Below are 22,423 nucleotides of genomic sequence, written 5' to 3'. Positions count from 1 at the left end.
ATCTCAAGTCACAATGAAACAGCCATTCAGAATGTCATCAGAGACCTTCCCTCTGAAATCGCTGATGTCGTCACTACTGCTCTTCTCCTACTTCACTTTCCTTGCTATTTAAGCTTCACTATTGCCACCTAGTGATTAGGCATACAGATCATATAACATAGATCACCAGTCGTTAGGGGTGTGACGAGATCTCGTGCCACGAGATCTCGCGAGACTAAAACATGACGAGATTTCTCGTCGAGTGAAAAGCTGTCTCGCGATATCGCCATGACTGAGCGTGAGGGTGAGATTACCATAGAATATTCCACCGCTACACTCACATTCGCCTAAACTATCGTTTTGCTGTTTTTATAAAAAAAATAAAAAACATTATAAAATAATGTAAAAGTCTGCTCTGCTCATCCAGCACGAGTTGCCGTTGCAATCAGTGCAGCACGAATCACAGTTCACTGATCGCGTGAGGATGGCGGAGGATTCGTTGCGCAACATAGACTAACGTCTGATTTAACGTCCTCAGCACCCTGCTCCCCTATACACAGAGTACGCGCGATCACGAAAGTGAAAGTAAAACACAAGCTCCCTGATGTGCATTGCGCACAAATTAGGCCGCGAACATACAATAGTCCGTCTCCTAATACCCATCTCTGGACTGTTTATTTGCGGCTATGGTCTCAGTTTGCACTTCGAATATATTGAGAGAGTACTGTAATGTCTTAAGGACAACAGACAAGGGAGGCTCTATTTCTGAACTTATAATCGGAACACAAGAACAACTGTAGAGACAAACACACCACCCTCGTTTCTCTCTACCCGGCCTTTTCCGAACTCACCGCATTAACCCTATAACTGCCGGTGCAAAATAAAACAGCAATTTGAAAACAATTATAAAGAGTCTGTGTGCTAACTTTGATTATGGTTGCACTTGCACTTATTGTTTGCGCTTAATAAGACTTCAAGGAGTTCAGTTAGGAGGTCACACACAGCCTCAATCAGAAATCAGCTTTTAAATGTACAGTAAGGGCTGAAGAGACTAATGTGAAATCATACAGAGAAAAGCCAGTCAATAAAAACCTTTTACAGTGCTTGTATATTGTTTTCTTTCAATGCATTTGATAATTCATACTCATAATGCATGTCGTTTTAGGTTTACTTTATAAGATTATTAGTTAAACATTGCAGAATGGACCTGCATACTATTTTTCCAGTCATGAATTTTGTCATTGAGGATTTCTGAAAAATTGTGCAAAAATCTCGTCTCGTCTCGTTCTCGTGAACCCAATCTCGTGTCTCGTCTCGTCTCGTCAGATAAGCGTCTCGTCTCACCCCTACCAGTCGTATAACATAGATCACCAGACGCCGTAAGTAATCATGTTTGTTTTCATCAGTTTTTAATAGGGGTGTAACGGTTCACAAAATTCACGGTTCGGTTCGATACGATACACTTGTGTCACGGTTCGGTTCGGTACGATTCGGTACGTTTCCGATACAGCAAAAAGAAAGAAATGCCAGAGAAATTTCCTTGATTTAATCTTTTTAATTATATTTTTATTAAAACTAACATCATAAAGTATGATATTTTTTAACTTTGAGCAATGATGGAGCTATACTTGACTTTTCTTAGGAGCTTATAAAACAAAACAGCTCCTTGGACAAAATTAAATGTAATATTGTAGTAGTTATAAACAAAGGTTTATTTTAGTTCAGATTAACATTTGAGGGCAGCAATTGTATTCATAATGTCAAAATAAAACCGACGTGATGTTACTTGAAAGCATTATAGCCTACTATTCCTGCCAAACTCCCATGGTTACAGTTAGTAGTGTTACTACAGTAAACCCATGGTGAATGCTGCTGATCTGTGGACACTGGATAGTTCATTCATGGCACAATGTTTCTTCCTGGTTTCCACGTCAGCGCTGTTTGATCCGTTAATAACGGAGAAATGCGAATGTTTCTCACTAGATCTTGCAGCGATGTTATTACTTCAGTGGCGAATTCAAATGCTTTCTTTACTGGATTTGGCTGTGTAGTAACAGTGCTGATGATTAAGATCGGCTCGCGCTGTATTTGTCCAAACTGATAAACGGCCCGTCAACCACACAATAACGAGTGGTTTCGTTCCGCTTACATTACATTTGCCATTTGATGTTGGGCAATGTTGTGGTCACGCACATTATGAGCGCGCTTGCCACGCGTTACGCGCCTTCATTTGAAATAACGAAATTTTGGTCGGCAGGAAAAATGATCCAACGAACCGTTCGGTTCAAAAATGCGTACCGAAAACCGAACCGAAAGCCTCGTACCGAACGGTTCAATACGAATACGTGTATCGTTACACCCCTAGTTTTTAAAGTATTTTAATTATTAACTCTACAGTAAATTTAAATGTTATGGATAGGGTAGGTTTAAGCTAAGGTGTAGGTTTGGGGATAGGTATTTTGTCAGGTATTTTGCTATTATTACCTGTATTCTGTAATCATTTAACCCTTTAGGCGCCAAGTTTTTTTTTTTTTTAAATGCTGGATTTTGACATCAAAATTTCAAAAGCTTGTGGCTTGAAAGGGCTTAATGATAGATATCTACTGTAAATTAGAAAAATGTTGGGGATGACTGAAAGTTTATGTGGGGTGTAAATATACTCATCTAATTTGCATATTATGACGTCATCATGGGGAGGGGGGCCCTCTTGAATTTCATAATATTCAGGAAATAGTAGATATTGAACTGATGTTTAAACTTATTTGCATGTTTTTATTTATTTATTTATTTATTTTTTAATCCTAATTCCAAATGATGAGAAAAGAGTAAACCAACAATAACAGGAGAAAGTACTAAATTATTACTAAACTATATAGTAGTAAAACGCATGTGAACAGTATCCTACTTTTTGATCAGTTCATCAGTAATATTCAGGAAATAGTAGATATTGAATTGATGTTGGAATTTATTTACATGCTTTTTTTCTTTTTTTTAATCCTCTTTCCAAATGATTGGAAAAGAGGAAACCAACAATAAAATAGGAGAAAGTACTAAATTATTACTATATTACAATACTTTAGTAGTAAAACACATGTGAAACCCTGCTGCCTTTACCTCTAGCAACAGCTCTCCTATAGTCCTATGTACACTAAGACCACGTCCACCCCTGCCACCCCCCAGTAGTAAAACACATGTGAAACCCTGCTGCCTTTACCTCTAGCAACAGCTCTCCTATAGTCCTATGTACACTAAGACCACGTCCACCCCTGCCACCCCCCAGTAGTAAAACACATGTGAAACCCTGCTGCCTTTACCTCTAGCAACAGCTCTCCTATAGTCCTATGTACACTAAGACCACGTCCACCCCTGCCACCCCCATCCCCGTTGGGCAAATGGTCAAAATGATCTGTTTGTGCTTCGTGAACCCTCGCGCCTTGCGCGGCAAAGATGTACCGGGAGAAGCGCGCGCGGCAAAGTTGTACCGGGAGAGGCGCGCGCCGCACCATTGCGCTTCAAAGTTGTACCGGGAGAGGCGCGGGCGGCACCATTGCGCGGCAAAGATGTACCGGGAGAAGCGCGATCATTAGACGGCCGATCGTCATTTACAAAAGGCAAATATTCCCCTTCAGAGTCAGAATTGGCGAAAAACATTTGCAACACATCCTCACGGTACAAGTTTTTAATAGCCATTTGACGATTTTCTCTCACAAATCTCACAATTTACTCAGACGCTCTGAACTGAACTGCTTCCGCATTAATGACACTATCGCTCACTTGCTTTGCTGTTTCCTCCAACACTTTGAATAGGAACATGACGTCATTTTGATCTTGAGTCGAAGTATTACATGTCTGCCATCTAGTGGTAGGGAATACAAATGAGATATTACACCATATTAGGATCTACAGCCTGTTTTATTAAGTATGACGTCTTGTCGCAATTTTGCGACTTTGGCACTTAAAGGGTTAATAGTGTGATTTATGTTTTACTAGGTGTTGTTTCATACTTCATGCAATAAGAAGATAAACTTAAAAATTATATAAAAATTTCATACATAAAACATAACGTTCCGGTTACTTACTAAAATAATGTGATACTAACACAAGTGATACTAACGGTTACTTGGTTCCCTGAGATAATGGGAATGAGCATTTGCATCAGAGTTATTCCTGACGCTTATGGGGAAACTGTTTTCTCCAAAATACTGAAGCCTGATCAGTTCACGTCTGTACACCTGCACAGACAAATGGCTTTTCAACGAGAGGTACAGTTTCTCACGTCTCTGCTCATTATCTTAAAAGCGACCACACCCACGTGCAGCAAGTTTATTCACGCGCTAATCGCCCACGTGAGGCACGCGAACCTTTAAACACCCCCATCACCTTGATAAACAAACATCAAGCTTCATCATTCCTCTGCTTTTCATCAAGTTTGGAAAATCTGTGTAAGGAATAAGGGACCATGTTGGGGCAAGACTCCTGGCCCCTCTGAGAAATCTGACCACCACATGGTGTTTCCCAGCCGACTGGCCAGCCATAGGAGCCTGGTACACCGTGATGGCTGCCATGTACACTTTGAGCGTGGACGGGTGTGTCTGTCATCCAACAGCTCCTGCAAAAATGACAGAATAGAAGCGATTTCACAAGATATGGGGTCTATGCGCCGGGCTGAGCAACAGCCAGAAAAGATAGACCACTTCTGAGCATAAAGGAGATTGTGCTCATGATCTCTCAGGAGAGGCATGAAGGCTCCCATCGAGAGGCCACCATCGAGAGGCCACAGATGGAGGCACCACAACTCAGCTTGCGAAAGAAGGTCTCCCCTTAGAGGAATTGGCCAATGACAGCGGCTGAATTATTCCCGGGAATCATGGCTGGTTCTGTCAGAGTAATGCCACGAGTAAGACAGCACCTGTCATCCCTGATTCGAGTAAAACACGCTTGAGATATTTAACCCCTTTACTTACAAAGATCACCGACAGCCCCAGATTATTGCACTATAACACATTCTTGTTCCAAGCTCCATGAAAAACAACCTCAAAGAAACATTTCTACACACGAAACAAGAAGCTAATAAACACACAATTACTATAGAATATGGTTTTTGTGTGATTTTCATGCAATATGGGGTATTTTCACATCAATTATGGATGTTTACATAATAAATGCTAAACCGGTGTAGCGATTAGCTGCATATAAAAGGCTAACATAGCATATTTAAACCATCCACATTAGACTAAAATACACATTAGATTGCAATCAGAAGTTAATGCAAACACTTGATTGTAGTTTGAAAGTGAATTTTGAGTAAAAATGTAAAATTAATCTTTAAAATTGTGTTATGTAGCTTGATGCTAATTGTAGCTCTAATGCACCTGTCACACCAGGAGCTATCCTATTCCATAATCTAATTTGTTAAAAGAATTCACATAAGGTCCCAAGAATATGCTTATTTTTTGGTTTTTAGAAATAATTAATTTAATTGTTGAATTCATGTATAAGGGGGATCAGGGTGGTGTAGATGGGCGAGCCATGTAATGCCAGAATAAAGACTAATAATGGCTGAATACAAAGAAAAGAATAATGATAAAAGAATAATGAAGAGATATCATCCTCAGATTTGAAATGAAGCATGAGCAGACTCGTGACTTCACTTTTGAATATGGTTAAATTGTGGTAAAAGTTGTTATACCACATCGACATTGATAATTTTAGACATTTAAAAATTATATTCTTGTTTTTGTTTTTGTTTATTATGTTAAACTGTTATTAATATGGGGATAGTAATTCTGAGTCTTGACATATAAACTCCCAAGTGTCATCTTTCTAAATATATGTTGAGTTATGAGCAGCAACCTTTTAATTTTGGGTATGTCATTTATGCCCCACTTGTGGCCAAAATGTGGGGTGTGCAGTAAGGGGTTTAGGCAATCAGTTTTCACATACTGTAAAAAATATTGTCTTGGTTTAACTCAAATAATTTAGGCAACTATTTGCCTTAGAATTATGAATATTTTGAACTCAACTAATTTGTTGACCAATTAGACTACATGTTTTCAACATGCACCCTTAAGTAATTAACTTTACACATAAACTCAACTCATTACTTTGAGTGACAGAAAAAACTCAATTGAGTGAAAGTAACTCGGGAATACACATTAGTCTAACATAGAAACTATAGTTTATATATTGTATATACTATATTGTAATATATTAACACAATATAATATTTAATTTATTTTTCAATATATATTTAATATAGTTCATATATTAATTATAAATGTATGGAAATATATTTTCATTCTATCAGGGTTCTAACCAGAACTCCTTTTTCTTGCAGATTAGCAGCCTGTAATCTAACTGATCAGCACTGTGAAATTGTGGCTTCAGCTCTACAATCATCAAACTCACCCCTGAAAGAGCTGGACCTGAGTAACAATGACCTGCATGATTCTGGAGTGGAGCTGCTCTCGGCTGGACTGAAGAGTCCAAACTGTCAACTTAACATATTGAGGTACTTAGAATAAGTTTTATGTATATAGCGCCTTTCCATAGCTCAAGGTCGCTTTACATTGTACATTACAATACATTTACACACTCACACACATTGCAAACATATATAGCCACTAGGGCTGGTCCGAATACCATTTTTTGAGCTGCGAAGCTTCGGTAGTAATGAACATCGAATATTCGAAGCTTCGGAATCTCTATATGTCTGTCTGTCCGTTTGCATTTTGATTATTTCGAGAACCGTTCATCCAAACGACTTCACAAGGGAGTGCAGTGTCGTATTTGGTGCAATATAGATAGACAGGCGAGATGCGACACCTTCAGAATTAATAAACTTTTAATAAACTACAGAACAGTGCGAGCGGGATGCGCACGCGCCTCACGCGAGCAGAGCTTATATGCTCCGAGAATGGACACTGCACTAGTGATATAAAACACACACAGGTCTGTTAACTTAAGCAATATTTTTAATAAGGTAGTCTAATATTTTTCTCACTAACAAATTACTGACAAAATAGGGTAGATTTAAATAAAGAAGCAGCGCGCCTCACTCAAGCAGGGCTTATGTGCTCCGAGAACGGACACTGCGCTAGTGATATAAAACACACACACGTCTTTTAACTTAAGCAATATTTTTAATAAGGTAGTCTAATATTTTTCTCACTAACAAATTACTGACAAAGTAGGGTAAATTTAAATAAAGAAGCGGCACGCCTCGCAAGCAGGGCTTATATGCTCCGAGAATGGACACTGCGCTAGTGATATAACACACACACACACACACAAACACACACACACACAGGTCTTTTAACTTAAACAATATTTTTAATAAGGTAGTCTAATTTTTTTCTCACTAACAAATTACTGACAAAGTAGGGTAGATTTAAATAAAGAAGCGGCGCGCCTCACGCAAGCAGGGCTTATATGCTCCGAGAATGGACACTGCGCTAGTGATATAACACACACACACACACACAAACACACACACACACAGGTCTTTTAACTTAAACAATATTTTTAATAAGGTAGTCTAATTTTTTTCTCACTAACAAATTACTGACAAAGTAGGGTAGATTTAAATAAAGAAGCGGCGCGCCTCACGCAAGCAGGGCTTATATGCTCTGAGAACGGACACTGCACTAGTGATATAAAACACACACAATATTTTTAATACGGTAGTCTTATAATATTTTTCTCACTGACAAAGTAGGGTAGATTTAAATAAATAAAAACGAAATTTAAATAAATAAAAACGAAATTTAAATAAAGAAAAACGAAAAATAAACGTGACGTCCCAGTAAAATCTCAAAGTCTCCTATATTTAGCAGTAGATTAATTTAGATTGATAATAACGGGTAAAAAGGACAATACATTTTGTTTCTATTATTCTATGTTCCACAATGTCAAAGCAACGCAGCTTAACCCAAAATACAAGCTCAGGCATGCACTTCTGTCCATGATACAAACTCCGCTGTTCTGCGCTCTAGTCAGAGAATACTCCCGTTGCAGGAACACGTTTAGTAGTCCAAGAAGAAGCAAACATATTTATTAAGTAGATATAACGAAGTTATATGTTAAGTATTATATTTCACCAGATTTTATTGTGTAAAACATATTCAAGCGCGAATAAGAACCGTTTCAAAGGGGGGTGCCAGGTGTGCAAAAAAAAATAGAATATTCAAATGTCACATTTTCAAATCGAATACCAACACACCGAACGAATATTCGAATATCCGGGTCCAGCCCTAATAGCCTTATTATCAAATGTTAGAAGTAATATTTTAAAGTGAATAGGTAATTCCACGGGTAACCAGTGAAGATCATGCAGCAGAGGATTAATTTGAGCAGAATGCCTGGTCAAGGTGAGAACATACTGTACTTGACTGATGCATGAAGGTGTCATCATCAGCTAGAGTGAGAGAAGATCGAAGATGTGCAATATTACGAAAATGGATAAAAAAACTGTTGTTAAAAGAAGAAATATAAGAGCAAAAAGATAGTTGAGTCCAAAACGACACCAAGGTTAAGGATGGATGAAGAAGGCCTAACATGAACCCCATCAAAATCAAAGGATAGGTCCATCCTTTTGACTGAGGCAGCAGAGCTAATCATCAATATTTTGTTGTTATTTAGCTTGAGGAAATTCAAGGACATCCAATGATATCCCTGATACATGAAGTACGTGAGTTGTGCAGGGATGCCCTATTAGAGCCAGGTAAATTTGAATGTCATCAGCATACCAATGAAATTCCATGCATGTGTATAATGTCACCAAGTGGATATATATAAATGATGAACAGAAGTTTGTAGTAGCCAAGAACTGAACCTTAAAGAACACCCAGTGTAAGCGGAGCAGTGACAGATCTATACCCTTGTATAGTGATATAAAACTTTTTGTCGTGATGTAGGAAATTATCCAGGAAAGACCTGAACCAGTGATGCCAATATCAGAAAAGGTGAGAGATGGGTATTTAATGGCAGACTGTCATTTGCAGCACTTGTTTATTAACCCTGAATCCATGGAAAGAAGAATGTCATTAACCACCCGAGGAAGAGCAGTTTCAGTGCTATGAGATGGGTGAAATGCTGACTGAAAAGGTTCAAAAAGACCATTAGGATCTACAGGTGAAACTCGAAAAATTTGAATATTGTGCAAAAGTTATAATTTTGATGATTATGTCTTACAGCTTTTGAAAACCCCAAATTCAAAATATCAGAAAATTTTAATATTAGATGAAATCAATAAAAAAAGGATTTTAAATACAGAAATGTCGGCCCTCTGAAAAGTATAATCATGCATATGTATTGAGTCACTTGTATGAGGGGTATCTTTGTTAATGGATTCAGTGATTGACTCACTAAATCCACCTCAACATGTTATTTCAGGCCCTGTGGTGCTTGTGAATAGCTTTTCTCAATTCTTCTCAGACAAATTGAAGTCAATCACTGAATCAGCTCACTCAACAAACTCTCTCTCTCTGCTTTTAATCTGACTACTTCTGTTGCCATAAGTGATCTAATTGTGAAGTCAAATTCCACATCCTGCTGGCTTGATCCTACACCTACTGTTTTGCTTAAGATGCGTGTCCCAGAGGTTGCACCCTTCATAACACATATGATAAACTGTAGTTTGGCTTCCGCTATTGTCATAGCAGAATTAAAAACTGATGCGGTGACCCCCATTCTTAAAAAAAAGCGCTGCTTTTGACACAGTCTGCCATGAAATACTGATCTCTCGGCTTTCTAATATCGGCATCACTGGATCCGCTCTTTCCAGGCTCATTTCCTACATCAGCAACAGAAAGTATTATATCAGCATACAAGGGTATAGATCTGCCACTGCTTCGCTTACACAGGGTGTTCCTCAAGGTTTAGTTCTTGGCCCACTATTGTTCATCATCTATATACACTCACCTAAAGGATTATTAGGAACACCTGTTCAATTTCTCGCAGTTGCTTCAATGCATTTAGGGGTGTGGTCCTGGTCAAGACAATCTCCTGAACTCCAAACTGAATGTCAGAATGGGAAAGAAAGGTGATTTAAGCAATTTTGAGCGTGGCATGGTTGTTGGTGCCAGACAGGCCGGTCTGAGTATTTCACAATCTGCTCAGTTACTGGGATTTTCACGCACAACCATTTCTAGGGTTTAAAAAGAATGGTGTGAAAAGGGAAAAACATCCAGTATGCGACAGTCCTGTGGGCGAAAATGCCTTGTTGATGCTAGAGGTCAGAGGAGAATGGGCCGACTGATTCAAGCTGATAGAAGAGCAACTTTGACTGAAATAACCACTCGTTACAACCAAGGTATGCAGCAAAGCATTTGTGAAGCTGCAACACGCACAACCTTGAGGCGGATGGGCTACAACAGCAGAAGACCCCACCGGGTACCACTCATCTCCACTACAAATAGGAAAAAGAGGCTACAATTTGCAAGAGCTCACCACAATTGGACAGTTGAAGACTGGAAAAATGTTGCCTGGTCTGATGAGTCTCGATTTCTGTTGAGACATTCAGATGGTAGAGTCAGAATTTGGCGTGAACAGAATGAGAACATGGATCCTTCATGCCTTGTTACCACTGTGCAGGCTGGTGGTGGTGGTGTAATGATGTGGGGGATGTTTTCTTGGCACACTTTAGGCCCCTTAGTGCCAATTGGGCATCGTTTAAATGCCACGGCCTACCTGAGCATTGTTTCTGACCATGTCCATCCCTTTATGGCCACCATGTACCCATCCTCTGATGGCTACTTCCAGCAGGATAATGCACCATGTCACAAAGCTCGAATCATTTCAAATTGGTTTCTTGAACATGACAATGAGTTCACTGTACTAAAATTGCCCCCACAGTCACCAGATCTCAACCCAATAGAGCATCTTTGGGATGTGGTGGAACGGGAGCTTCGTGCCCTGGATGTGCATCCCATAAATCTCCATCAACTGCAAGATGCTATCCTATTAATATGGGCCAACATTATTAACCCTCTGGGGACCAGAAACGCGCCGGCGCGTTTTGCTCGTTTTTTTTCACATAGCAGAAAAATAGACTTAAAGTACTACCATCATTTCTGTTCATATAGAGTTAAGAAATATGAGAAAATAATCTGTTAAATGTCTACTTTTTTATGTGCCCACATACAATCGAAATAAAATATTGTGCTTTTGTAAAATAAAGAAAATAAACAGGGTGTGCGTTCTGCCTCTCCGTCACCGTGAACTTTTTTTCTGGAGCACGTCTCTAATCTTCAACACAACTCAGCTAATACTATTCACCCAGCCATAAGCAATATATCTTTTAAATCATTTGAGTTTGTACTTTTAAAATTATTATTCTCCGTTTATGTCATCTATATAAAAAGAGAGACGTGTCAGCCCGTCTCATTATCGTTCTCTCAGCTGATTATCTCTGGTAATGTGACACGCCCACGGAGAGCACGCGCTATTCAAACGCAAATATGTGAAGCAACACATTGAGACGCGTTAACGCCCATAAACTCTGAAAACACACATTATTTTTTAGTCAGATTAATCTACTGTCGTCTTGCGCGGTTATATGAGGAACAATCCTGGGACATTTACCACTGGGTTTATTTTCACTTCGAGGATGAACAGATTCAGCTGAGAAGTAAGTGTTTTTTGCAAGTGCTTTGTTCTAATCGCGATATAGAATAACGTTAGTGTCTGTAAACGGAAAAATAGCATACTGTTAAATGTGAATCATGTTTGTGTGTGTGTGTGTGTGTGAATGAATGAATGAATGAATGAATGAACGCACAGATACGCACTGTTACAGACTAAATAACAGACAACATTTCTGTTACAGACAGTTTTTACTCTAAAATAGACATCAAATAAGCTTTTTTTAGGAGTTTCTGCTCATATGTTAAATATATAGTATGTTTTGTCAATAAACTAATCAACTAAGATGTTAGTGTTTGTTCAAGCTATATCAAAATAATGAATCCTCAACTTTGAAATATGTATGATCAAACTAAGACATTTATGGAGAAAGACAATTTTCTTTTCAAGATGTTTCCAACTCTAACTTTGAACTTTGAACTGAAATAAAACCATATCTATATGGTGAAGGGTGTGTGACAGAAGTGTCCAGACGTATGCACCCTGTATTTTCCTTATATAAATCCAAACAATCTAAAAGCCATTCTTTTTTTAAATCTCCTCATTCTTTGTGTAAGGCTCCTGATAATGATATGGCCTGATAGCACCTAATAGGGCCATTATGGGGAGGGTCTTTGTCTTTCTCAGGTGTGGAATGCCACACATATTAATGAGAGATCACGCCTCCTGCATAAAGCTTTCTCAAACAAAACACGTCATTAAAAATGTAAAAGACTTTATTGACTTATCTGAATGAGTAGTCAGGATGATTCTCACATAGTTTTGGAGCAAATATTCTAGGCTATGTGATACAATTTTCAAAAGTCTTGTGAAGAAATAATCAATATGTGTTTTGTGGTCTTATTTCAGCAACTTTCATTTTTATTTTTTTCAATAACCACGCATAAACATTATTCTATTAAAAATACAAACATGTACATATAGGTTGCTCAGATCTCATGATAGCCAAGTTTGTGCTATATAGGGTGAATTTACACCTTTGCCATTAACATGTTTATAAATAACTGAAAAAAGCACAAATGTCAGTGCATGTCAAAACATCCCAAGGGCCCCAAAAACACTCTGGTCCCCAGAGGGTTAAAGAATGCTTTCAGCACCTTGTTGAATCAATGCCACGTATAATTAAGGCAGTTCTGAAGGTGAAAGGGTATTAGTATGGTGTTCCTTATAATCCTTTAGGTTAGTGTATATTGTGACTATATATCCTATGTGACTGTAATGTCTGTGCGGGTGTGTAAATGTGTTGTAATGTACAATGTAAAGCAATCTTGAGCTACGGAAAGGTGCTATATACATAAAACTTCTTCTTCTTCTTGAAAAGAATAGAGAAAAGCTATCCACAAGCACTCTAGGTCCAGAAATAACATGTTGTGGTGGATTTGTGAGATTGTTAACTATAGCAAAGAGTGATTTGGGCCTGCACATGAAATTCTTAAGGCAAGACACAGCAGGCAAAAACATTGATTTTTCATGCAGTGGTCAGTTTTGAAATTTTGGGCTAGTTTACTCCTTCAATATGTGTTATTTCAAGCTGCTATAAAGAAAACGTTGAAAACAATACTTTAAGATGTTTATTTTATTACATTTTGTTTACTTGCGGCAGTAAGTTTCTCCCGAATTTACTAAGAAGTTAGCATTCCAACGCGACATGCCAAGTTCCATCTGTTTACTGAAGTCTGTCTCGCCATGTAACCCAAATTTGGGCATTTCCTTTCTATCAGTAACCAATCTTGACTGTCCAAAGGGGGATTTACAGCTAATGACGAAATCTCATTGGTTTCTGCTAACGTGATTTGCTCAGACGCATCACGTGGTGTACTTTGACACTTTCAGACAAGAAAGTGAAAAGGCACCAGTAAGAGATGTCAGAGGGACCTACATATGGTGCTGGAATGGATAATTAGACTTTAGAAAGCTGTGACGGCTACTGTTGGTCTCGTTCTGTGTCCATACAACTGTCGGTATTGTCGGCAACTTTGTGCATGATACGCCAATGTTAATGTCCACAGACGGAGTAGATCGAGTCCATCAACACCCCTAATGCTTGCACGGGCCTATAGCTCATCCTGAATCGACATTTAATTCAACATTAGGCAACATTGAGCATATTCTGCCCAGGGTAAGAAGCGGCTCTAGTCCGACTGATTCTGCTGACAGTACAATCTAAGAAACCTTGTGAGTTCTGGGTTTAGGCATTCGGTATGACCGTTCGATTGTGGGTGATATCCTGATGTGAGGTTTATATTTACATTGCCGGAAGGTTGTCCAGACATCAGATATAAACTGGGAACCCCGGTCTGAGACAATATCTTCAGGTAGTCGATAATAGCGTAACACGTAGTGGAATAGATATTCTGCTGTTTTGTAGGCTGTATGGAGCTTGGGTAGAGGTATTAATCGACGTGCTTTAGAATAACGACCAATGACTGTTAATGGTGTTACCCTGGGAGGCCAGGAATTCAGAGACAAAATCAATAGCAATGTGTGACCAAGGTCATCGAGGAATGGGTTGTGGCTGTAGAAGGCTGTCTGCGTGGACTTACGTTTCACTGAACTGCGTCCACTGGAAGAAACAACTTAACATACCATCACAAAATATACGAGTGTTGGTGAAGGCCTGTCGGTGTGCAAGTTTGTGCACAAAGCTAATATATTCACAATGTAACATGGATCCAATGTCCGTGACTGTTTGTCAAATGACTGCAAGCTGTCCGGTAGTTAAAGGGTTAGTTCACCCAAAAATGAAAATTCTGTCAGTAATTACTCACTCTCATGTTGTTCCAACCCCGTAAGACTTTCGTTCATCTTCGGAACACAAATTAAGATATTTTTTATTAAATCTGAGAGCTGGATCACTCCTCCACAGCACAGGGTGAAGTCAGTATATACGTTAACGACGATTTGAGACAAATAAATGAAAATCTTATATAAAAACTATGCAAATGGCACTCTGTGGCGCCACAGAGTGCCATTTACATAGTTTTATATAAAATTTTCATTTATTTGTCTCAAATCATCGTTAACGTATACTGACTTCACCCTGTGCTGCAATATACATATAGTTTTACATTCATTTACATAAATCAATTACATAAATGTCATCGGATTTTCAGGTGATATTCTCAATTCATTCAGTTAACGGACGTTGTGAGGTAAAGTGTTCAGACTCCATACTCAGCAACGATTGTATTGAATTGTACAGTACAATCATAACATAGTACAGGCATTATCTTAATTCAATAATGTCCTTAAACATAACAATATTGCTGGCCATAAACGGAGAAAGTGCGCGTCTGGTGTGCGATACCTCGAGTTGTTCTGCACGCGACATGGCGCTGCGCTTCTCGTCCGGTGTGCAACTGTAACTGTAATGAAGAAAACAAAGAAAGATAATCGCATTCTGAAAGCAAGATGGCCAGAGCTGGAGGAACGAGTCCACACATGGTTGCTTGAACAACAAATAAATAAATGCAACTTGTATATGTTTTTTTCCTCTTCATGACACATTTTTTGACTGATGCGACTTATACTCGGGAGCAACTTATAGTCCGGAAAATACGGTAGATGTGTTGCTGACACTTTTCATCTAAATGTTTTACATATTGCATACCTGTCTTCAACTACTCCTGAATCATGTTTAGATAGCCAAAATGCCCCAATAGCTTATTTAATTAGCTTCTTCGGTAAGTACAAGTCCAGGAGATTGCATTTTTCCAACACATATTCAATTTGAGAGTTTCACATGCGCTAAAAGTTCATGCTTTGCACGCACCCTACCTTACCTAGATAATCACCTAGTGAACTCAGCTACTATAGTAACAGCCTCACAGAGTATCCAGACAGAGGGCACGCCACACTCAAGTCGGAAAGACACATTTTATGTTTTTTTTTTTTTTTTTTTACCATAGCTTCCAAATTCTTACTGTTTAATAACGTGACCATTGTAAACACGGTCAATTTTGAAATCGGGTAATCTACAATCAATCAGAGGTCCTTGTAAAGATAATTGATGGGTTGGAGAGCCGTTTTGTTTATTGTAGTGTATATTCTCTAAAAAAAAAGCATACCAACATTAACACTTCCTATTGTTGTAGATTATCTCAGTGTTTGGTGACAGAGGAAGGTTGTGCTGCTCTGGCTTCAGCTCTGAGTTCAAACCCTTCACACCTGAGAGAGCTGGATCTCAGCTACAATCACCCAGGAGAATCAGGAGTGAAGCTGCTCTCTGATATAATGAACCATCCAGACTGCACACTGGACAAACTCAAGTAAGTGGATCAGTAAGAATCATCCTGGCCGGCGTGTATGTGAGACTGAGAGTTTTTAAATAGTTTTTGTGGTTGTCAATATATACTTCTTTATTAACTTCTTTATTCATGCCATTTAATTCGTCATTAATACCCTGCATGTTGTAAAATGACACTGAAGGGGTCCCAGTGTGTTAAAAAGTGACACCAAGCATTCCTGACAAAGCATCCAGAAGAGTTAGTAAGAATGTGTTGAGAAAATAATGTATAGACTCTGATACTATAGAAGCCATAGAAACCTCACAAAGACACAGTACTGGAACTTCCTCCTTTATTTCACAAAATACTCTTTAAGAGACCCTCATCTTACACTGATCACCCAAACGATAACCTTCTCGAACATGTCTGTGAACCCATTTATGACACGGTGCATGTGTGAGAGAGGTTTTTTTTTTCCAACTTTATTTCACAGTCAATTTACAAATAAATAGGGATGCACCGAATCCAGATTTGTGGGGTTCGGCCGAATACCGAATCCACTGGTTAAGATTCTGCCGAATCCGAAACCGAATACCGAATCCTACTCTCATCCTCAGTCCATTAACACAGTAAACACATTAATGAAGTAAACAAAGTGGATTTTTCATTTTATTTTATTACTGTAAATAATAAACACTACTCTTACTTTTATAACTGTAAAAAAAAATAAAAAAAAAATAGAATAAGCAACATTATGCATTTGAACAGAGGCGATATTAATTTGTGTAGCATATTGTTTAGAGTCCTTGCCACCATGAGACAAATCGGCATTGCAAATTGAACATGTAGCTCGACTTGAGTAGCCTTCTTTTGACTGAAAGTACGGCCAAAGTACGGTTCTGCTCACGAGTTCTATTTTCACTTTCTCACAGCCTACTGCATTCGAACGGTCCACCTACTGTAGCGAGTGGAAATAAGGTGTGGCCCCTTTAAGAGCTGCGCGCTCCTGTTGAACTGTCTGCAGTCCGTATTGTATGTGCCGTGCGCCTCGAACACATGCCCATGTATGCGGGTTATTTCTGTTTGATGCTCATTTTTATCTATTTTGTTAAGTAACGCTGTGGACGGTAGAACGTGTGACAGACAGTTACACAAGTTCGATCGTGGAATAAAGTGCGAGTTGTGAGATGCCAATCGCCTCCGTGAGTCTGTCTGGCCTCTGCAATAACTTTAGCTGTGAGCTATCCCTATTTTTCTTCCTGACACAACGCGTTACACTACTACAGGCTTGTTCGACTTGAACCGGCGCTGCACAGACAGATCAGTTTATGACATCAAAGTACCGCGAGAGCAATTCAAAAGCATAAGGAGCCGTCTGCTCTCTATTCGTTCACGCGGTACTTTGATGTCATTCACTGATCGGTGACTTCGACGTAGCGCGCGTATTGCAAGCCTAGGGTTCGGTTCGGTGGAAAAAAATTCTGCGGTTCGGCAGAAACCGAACCCCGTTAAAAAGCCCAATATTCGGCCGAATCTGAATCCTGGATTCGGTGCATCCCTACAAATAAATAAAATAAAAAAATTACATCCCCCATCACAGTACAAGGAAATGTTATTATAACAGCACGGCATTTCAAAAGATGTCATATTGTTCATTACTATAATGTTAAAGATCAACAACAATCCTAGACATAAACACATGAACAGCCACAATTGTTGGTTTTGAAAGCAAGCTTTTGCCTTCAAACAGTATCACTTCTCACATTTATTAAAAACTTTGACAAAACATTTTTAATCATGTATTTTAATCATGATCACGGATATCTGCTTCTCTCAATTAGGCAGAACAGCCAACTGATTATTTATCCTGAAAACAATTTTTTATTTAATTTGATATTTTCGATGTTGCGCATTGGGAACAATCCTCCAATAACTTTTTAATGCTTGGGTTTCCAGATGCCAAGAGCCTAAATTCCTCCAATTAGAGCTTTTCTCTTAAAAGGATATATTTTCTGCCAAGGGTTTTACTTGATCTCCCAATTTGGCAACTATGCTCTCTCAGCACTGCACAAAAAAAGATTTTGTGCTGATGATGTTCCATCACGTTGAAAAACACAGACAAAGATGTATGTTGGAGTTTAGTAATCTCTATTGTTATATTCTGTCCAAATGAAAGTGTCATTCCTTCACAAGGCCACTTGGGCAGATTGCTGAGACTAAACTGTAATAAATCTCAACTATATTGTTTGTGTTTGGGATTGTGGTTGCTGACTAAATGTACTTACGCAACCTCTGTGCTACAATACAAAGGCTTATTTGTTGTTTTAATTACTTATATTTAACATTACATAAAAAATATTGGAATTAATGTTAGGAAGTTCAGTTTTAGCTTTTGAGAGAAGCTTAATAAAGTTTTGCCAGTTTTCATAATGTATATCAGAAAAAAAGCTAAATATACCCTGCATATGGGTTTGAAGTTCTCTTAAATTTATGCTTACGTGAAAGTGCAATAATTCTGAAGAAATGTAAAATGAAATTTCTCAAATGAGAATATTCATGATTAATAATGTGTGATTATAATTTTTTAGCAAAATAATTGTGCAGGGATGTGATTCTTCTGTGAATCAGGGATGGTGTGCTTGTAAGTTTTGGAAAATTCATGGAAATTTATTTCAAAATATTTACATAATAGAATATGTTTTAGTGATAATATTGGTTAAACAAACTACAATACTTAACGTTCATTCGATCCATCAGACTGCGGCATTTCCATCAGATTTCGCTTTTGCAGGATTGAGTATTAAACCAATCGCACACGTTTCTGTTGAGTTTATGAGTGTGATGGCCAATCAGTGGAGTTCAGATTAGTCATTGCTGAAAAGAAGAGTTTTGTTCAGTGCGCGCTTTCTCTGGCCAAATTCTGGCTGAAACTTGCTAATTATTAGGGGTGGGAATCTTTGGTCACCTCACGATCCGATCCGATTCCGATTCTGGGAGACACGATCCGATTCCAGAACGATTCTTTATCTACCCCCCCCCCCCCCTTATTAATTCATCAGTTTACATAAGTAATTAAGTACTTTTTAAAAAATAATTACAAATTAATATTTTTTTATTAAAAATTTTAAATTAAAATTTTTATTATTATTATGTTAAGAAATTTAAACTAATATAATAAATAATAAACAAAAAGAGCTTTCAGTAGCCTATAGATTATCTGAACGTTTTCCATTCAAGAACTGTGAGTCCTTTTTCTTCATCTTTACTGTTGTTTTTTACTATCACATCATAGACTGCGGGAGATCTATTAAGCTGTATTCACTCACGCATCTCTTTTGAAATAAAAGAAGTAATGCGGTGTGTCCTGTCCGTTTAATCCCTTAAAGCAGGGGTCTCAAACTCAACTTAACTGGGGGCCGCTGGAGGTAGAGTCGGGGTCAGGCGGGGCCGCATCAAGTATTCCACAAAAAAATAGTATTCAAGTATTCCAAAAAAGGAGCACAACTGATCCAATCTTCTCAATATTTATTATTAACGTTTCTTCTGAACTGTTCCTCTGAATTTGAACATTCCTTTCTGTACATGATTGGTTCTTTATGAGCTGTCCTTCTGACAGTTGAAGTTCATTTTACAAACTTTCTTTGTCTATAACACATATTTGTGATATTTATATTTGCTTATGTCCTTTTTATTTTCTTTATACAACACATTAATGATATTGAATGTTTTTTTGTTTTTTTGAAGGCACATTTCCTTTTATTATACTTAGAAAAACAATTATTGCTTTTGAAATACAAATATTTGCAGTCATGTCTGCCCGTCTTATTGAATTCTTTCACATGTATAGTGTCTCAAATTACTGACTGCACAAATCAAAGCAAACCTTCTTATGAACCTGTTGGACACATATTACAAGCTCAAAATGATTATTCTCACATTGTTTTAGAGCAGGGTCTCTCTCCAACACGTCGCTTGCGAGCTATCAGTAGCTCGTGGCCTGATTGGTGGTAGCTCGCCAAGGGGCCTGTTCACATATCGCGCTCACATATTTTGCGCGCTCAAGTTCGTTATTTCAAATGTAGGCGCGCGGCAAGCGCGCTCATAATTTAAGCGACGCGCTCATTTTTTCCAGGCGCAATATGTTTGTACTTCGCGGTTGTCTATGACAACTATTGACAACAAACCCACCGTGTCACGAGACTATCTATGGTAGCCCTTTAAGGGATAAAAAAAATATTTTTTTTTTTTAAAACGCGGCACACGCAACGACGGGCCGCACTAACATTAAACTTTAATGTCAAGTAGGGGGCCACAAAATATCACCCTGCGGGCCGCAAATGGCCCGCGGGCCGCGAGTTTGAGACCACTGCCTTAAAGGGTCATGAAACCCCCCCTCTTCCAGCTCAAGTCTAGCTCACAATCTTTTTGAAAAAATGCAACTTAAATGGGCGTGGATGGCTGTGAGAAGGGGTGTGGTAAGGCCATCACTGTCATTGCCAGAATCCCATCCATATCGACTGTCACTAAAAGCAGTGGTAAAACGTGAGGAAATGCTAGATTTTTTTTTATAGCTGGCAAAGTTAAAGTCTTATGAAATACGACACTTTATTATTGTCCTTTCAAAAGTAACTGAATGCCCTGCTATATTAGCCTAGTAAGCCTACAGTAATCGTAATTCTATTGAGAACATATTAATGTAGGCTACATGTATAATTATAATGTCATTATAAAATATATAGTTGTTTATAGACACCATACATATATTTGAAAATTATTAATTTTCCGCTTAAAAAACGTTCCGTGCATAGCCTAGATCTACGCGCCCCCTGAACCCCCATAATAAAGAAGGCTCTGTGGAGGTGGATGACTTCTCATTTTAGACACACACACACACACCTCTGAAGGGATAGAAAAGTCCTCGGGACTTGGTACCGCATCACTCGCAAGACGCAACCTGCATTGGTTGTCAACAAGGCGAAGTCCACCATTCTCCAATTCTCGAAGCTCAAAAATGTTTGTGGCACACACGTTTAGATGTGTCCGTGGTTGATGGAAAACCAACCGCCCGGAGCCAGTCGAGCCCGGGCAGCATCGCGGGGAAACATATTCAACCCAATTGGACTTTTGCACCACGAAAACAAACACTTGCGTGCGTCCCATGATTGCCTCTCTCATCTACTACGCGATATCACAGTTTGACATGTCTGTCACTGGAAATATCCACGTGGTGTCATGAATAATTAAGAGAAAGTGTCTTCTCATAGGATATGAAAACTCAGTCTCATTAATAATTATGAGACACCGATGAGTCATCAACGCACTATACTGTGCACTGCCACGTCACAGCCTGCGATGAAGATTTTAAACCCGGAAGACGAAAATAGCGGAAAGAAACTAAAATTTAACCATTTTCACCCTACTATTAAATCTAACAGATGCTAACATTGTCTTCAATGGTGTTCAACACACATACATCGGATAAAATCTCAGAAAATTTGGTTTAGGGTTTCATGACCCTTTAAGACATAACTGGCTGTGTTTACGTTAATTTTGCACAAGTACATTAAACCACTACACGGAGTCGCACAGCCGCATGCGCGAGCAGTCTCACAAACAAAGCGCGCGTCAGCATTTGAAATTGAAAGCAGCCTTCTGTTAGTGAGGTTCATATTTTAAATTTATAAGTCCACTGCATTCCAAACCACATAAATGATGACTTCGTAGAGCATTTGTAAGGAAAATACCGACGGGCGAGACAGCACACTTCAAGTGTAACATCAAAGAAAGCGCGCGTCTCTTACAGCGTTTGCAATAAAGCCTGTGAATGTCCTTGTAATTCGCTTCAACCTTTCCGAACTTTATGAAAGATTATTTTACGGAAGTTTCGAGTGGTGTATTGTATCGAGTGGTGTGAGGAATTGGAATCAAGCAGAATACGGGTGTTTCTAAACCAAACTAAACGTCATCGCACATCTGGTTAAAAACTAAGCTCAGAATCGATTCTGGAATTCTCAGAATCGATCCAGAATCGTTGGAGAGAGAATCGCGATGCATCGATGGATCGTTTTTTTCTCCCACCCCTACTAATTATCCCATCATAAATAAGTGCAGATTCAATGTAAGAGATTCATGTCGCAGTGTAGTCCGTTTCCGTGATTTTAACTGGAGTTTTGTCAGTGGTTAAACTCGTGCTAGACTCAAGTTATGGTCAGCCTCACGATCACTCTAGCACTGCGTATCTATAGCACGAGTGCTTTTATTTGGCGTTCTCTTTATTCCCAAAAGCATTCTTTTACGTGCATCTGGTGTGCAAAATTTACCCGCTGTGTAGAATTGGCTGGGTGTGTATATTTCGTAGCGTATGCAAGCTAAAAAGTGCTTTTTGGATCCACGTAAAAGGTCATTTATGCATATAAATAGCATGCAAAGCATGAACTCGTGAAGATTGGGCTCGATTAGTCATATTCTCTGCTCCTTTTCTGTATACAGTTTATTCCAGTTTATATAATTTATTCATCATGCTGAAAAGGTTATGTGTAATCTTCATTTTCTAATGCGTAAAAAGCATTCATATA

At 38.7% G+C, this 22,423-nt stretch overlaps 1 protein-coding gene across 7 annotated transcripts in view; it reads left to right on the top strand.

Annotated features, from left to right (window-relative positions):
- The window catches only part of LOC130084988 (NACHT, LRR and PYD domains-containing protein 3-like), a 64,125-nt gene that overhangs the window by 17,316 nt on the left and 24,386 nt on the right, over positions 1–22,423 (top strand). For 5 of the 7 annotated variants that reach the window (XM_056250529.1, XM_056250534.1, XM_056250530.1 and 2 more), the window contains 2 exons: positions 6,317–6,490; positions 15,717–15,890. In XM_056250529.1, coding sequence (XP_056106504.1) covers positions 6,317–6,490; positions 15,717–15,890 — 348 coding nt within the window. The remainder of the gene's footprint in view (positions 1–6,316; positions 6,491–15,716; positions 15,891–22,423) is intronic. The other 2 variants (XM_056250535.1, XM_056250533.1) reach the window with 1 other exon arrangement.

This window comes from Rhinichthys klamathensis, unplaced genomic scaffold, assembly GCF_029890125.1.
Source record: "Rhinichthys klamathensis goyatoka isolate OS25496 unplaced genomic scaffold, OSU_Roscu_1.1 h1tg000070l_1, whole genome shotgun sequence".
Taxonomy (NCBI): domain Eukaryota; kingdom Metazoa; phylum Chordata; class Actinopteri; order Cypriniformes; family Leuciscidae; genus Rhinichthys; species Rhinichthys klamathensis.
The sequence above is the reverse complement of the archived record's forward strand: the minus strand, read 5'-3'. Positions and strand labels throughout refer to the sequence as shown.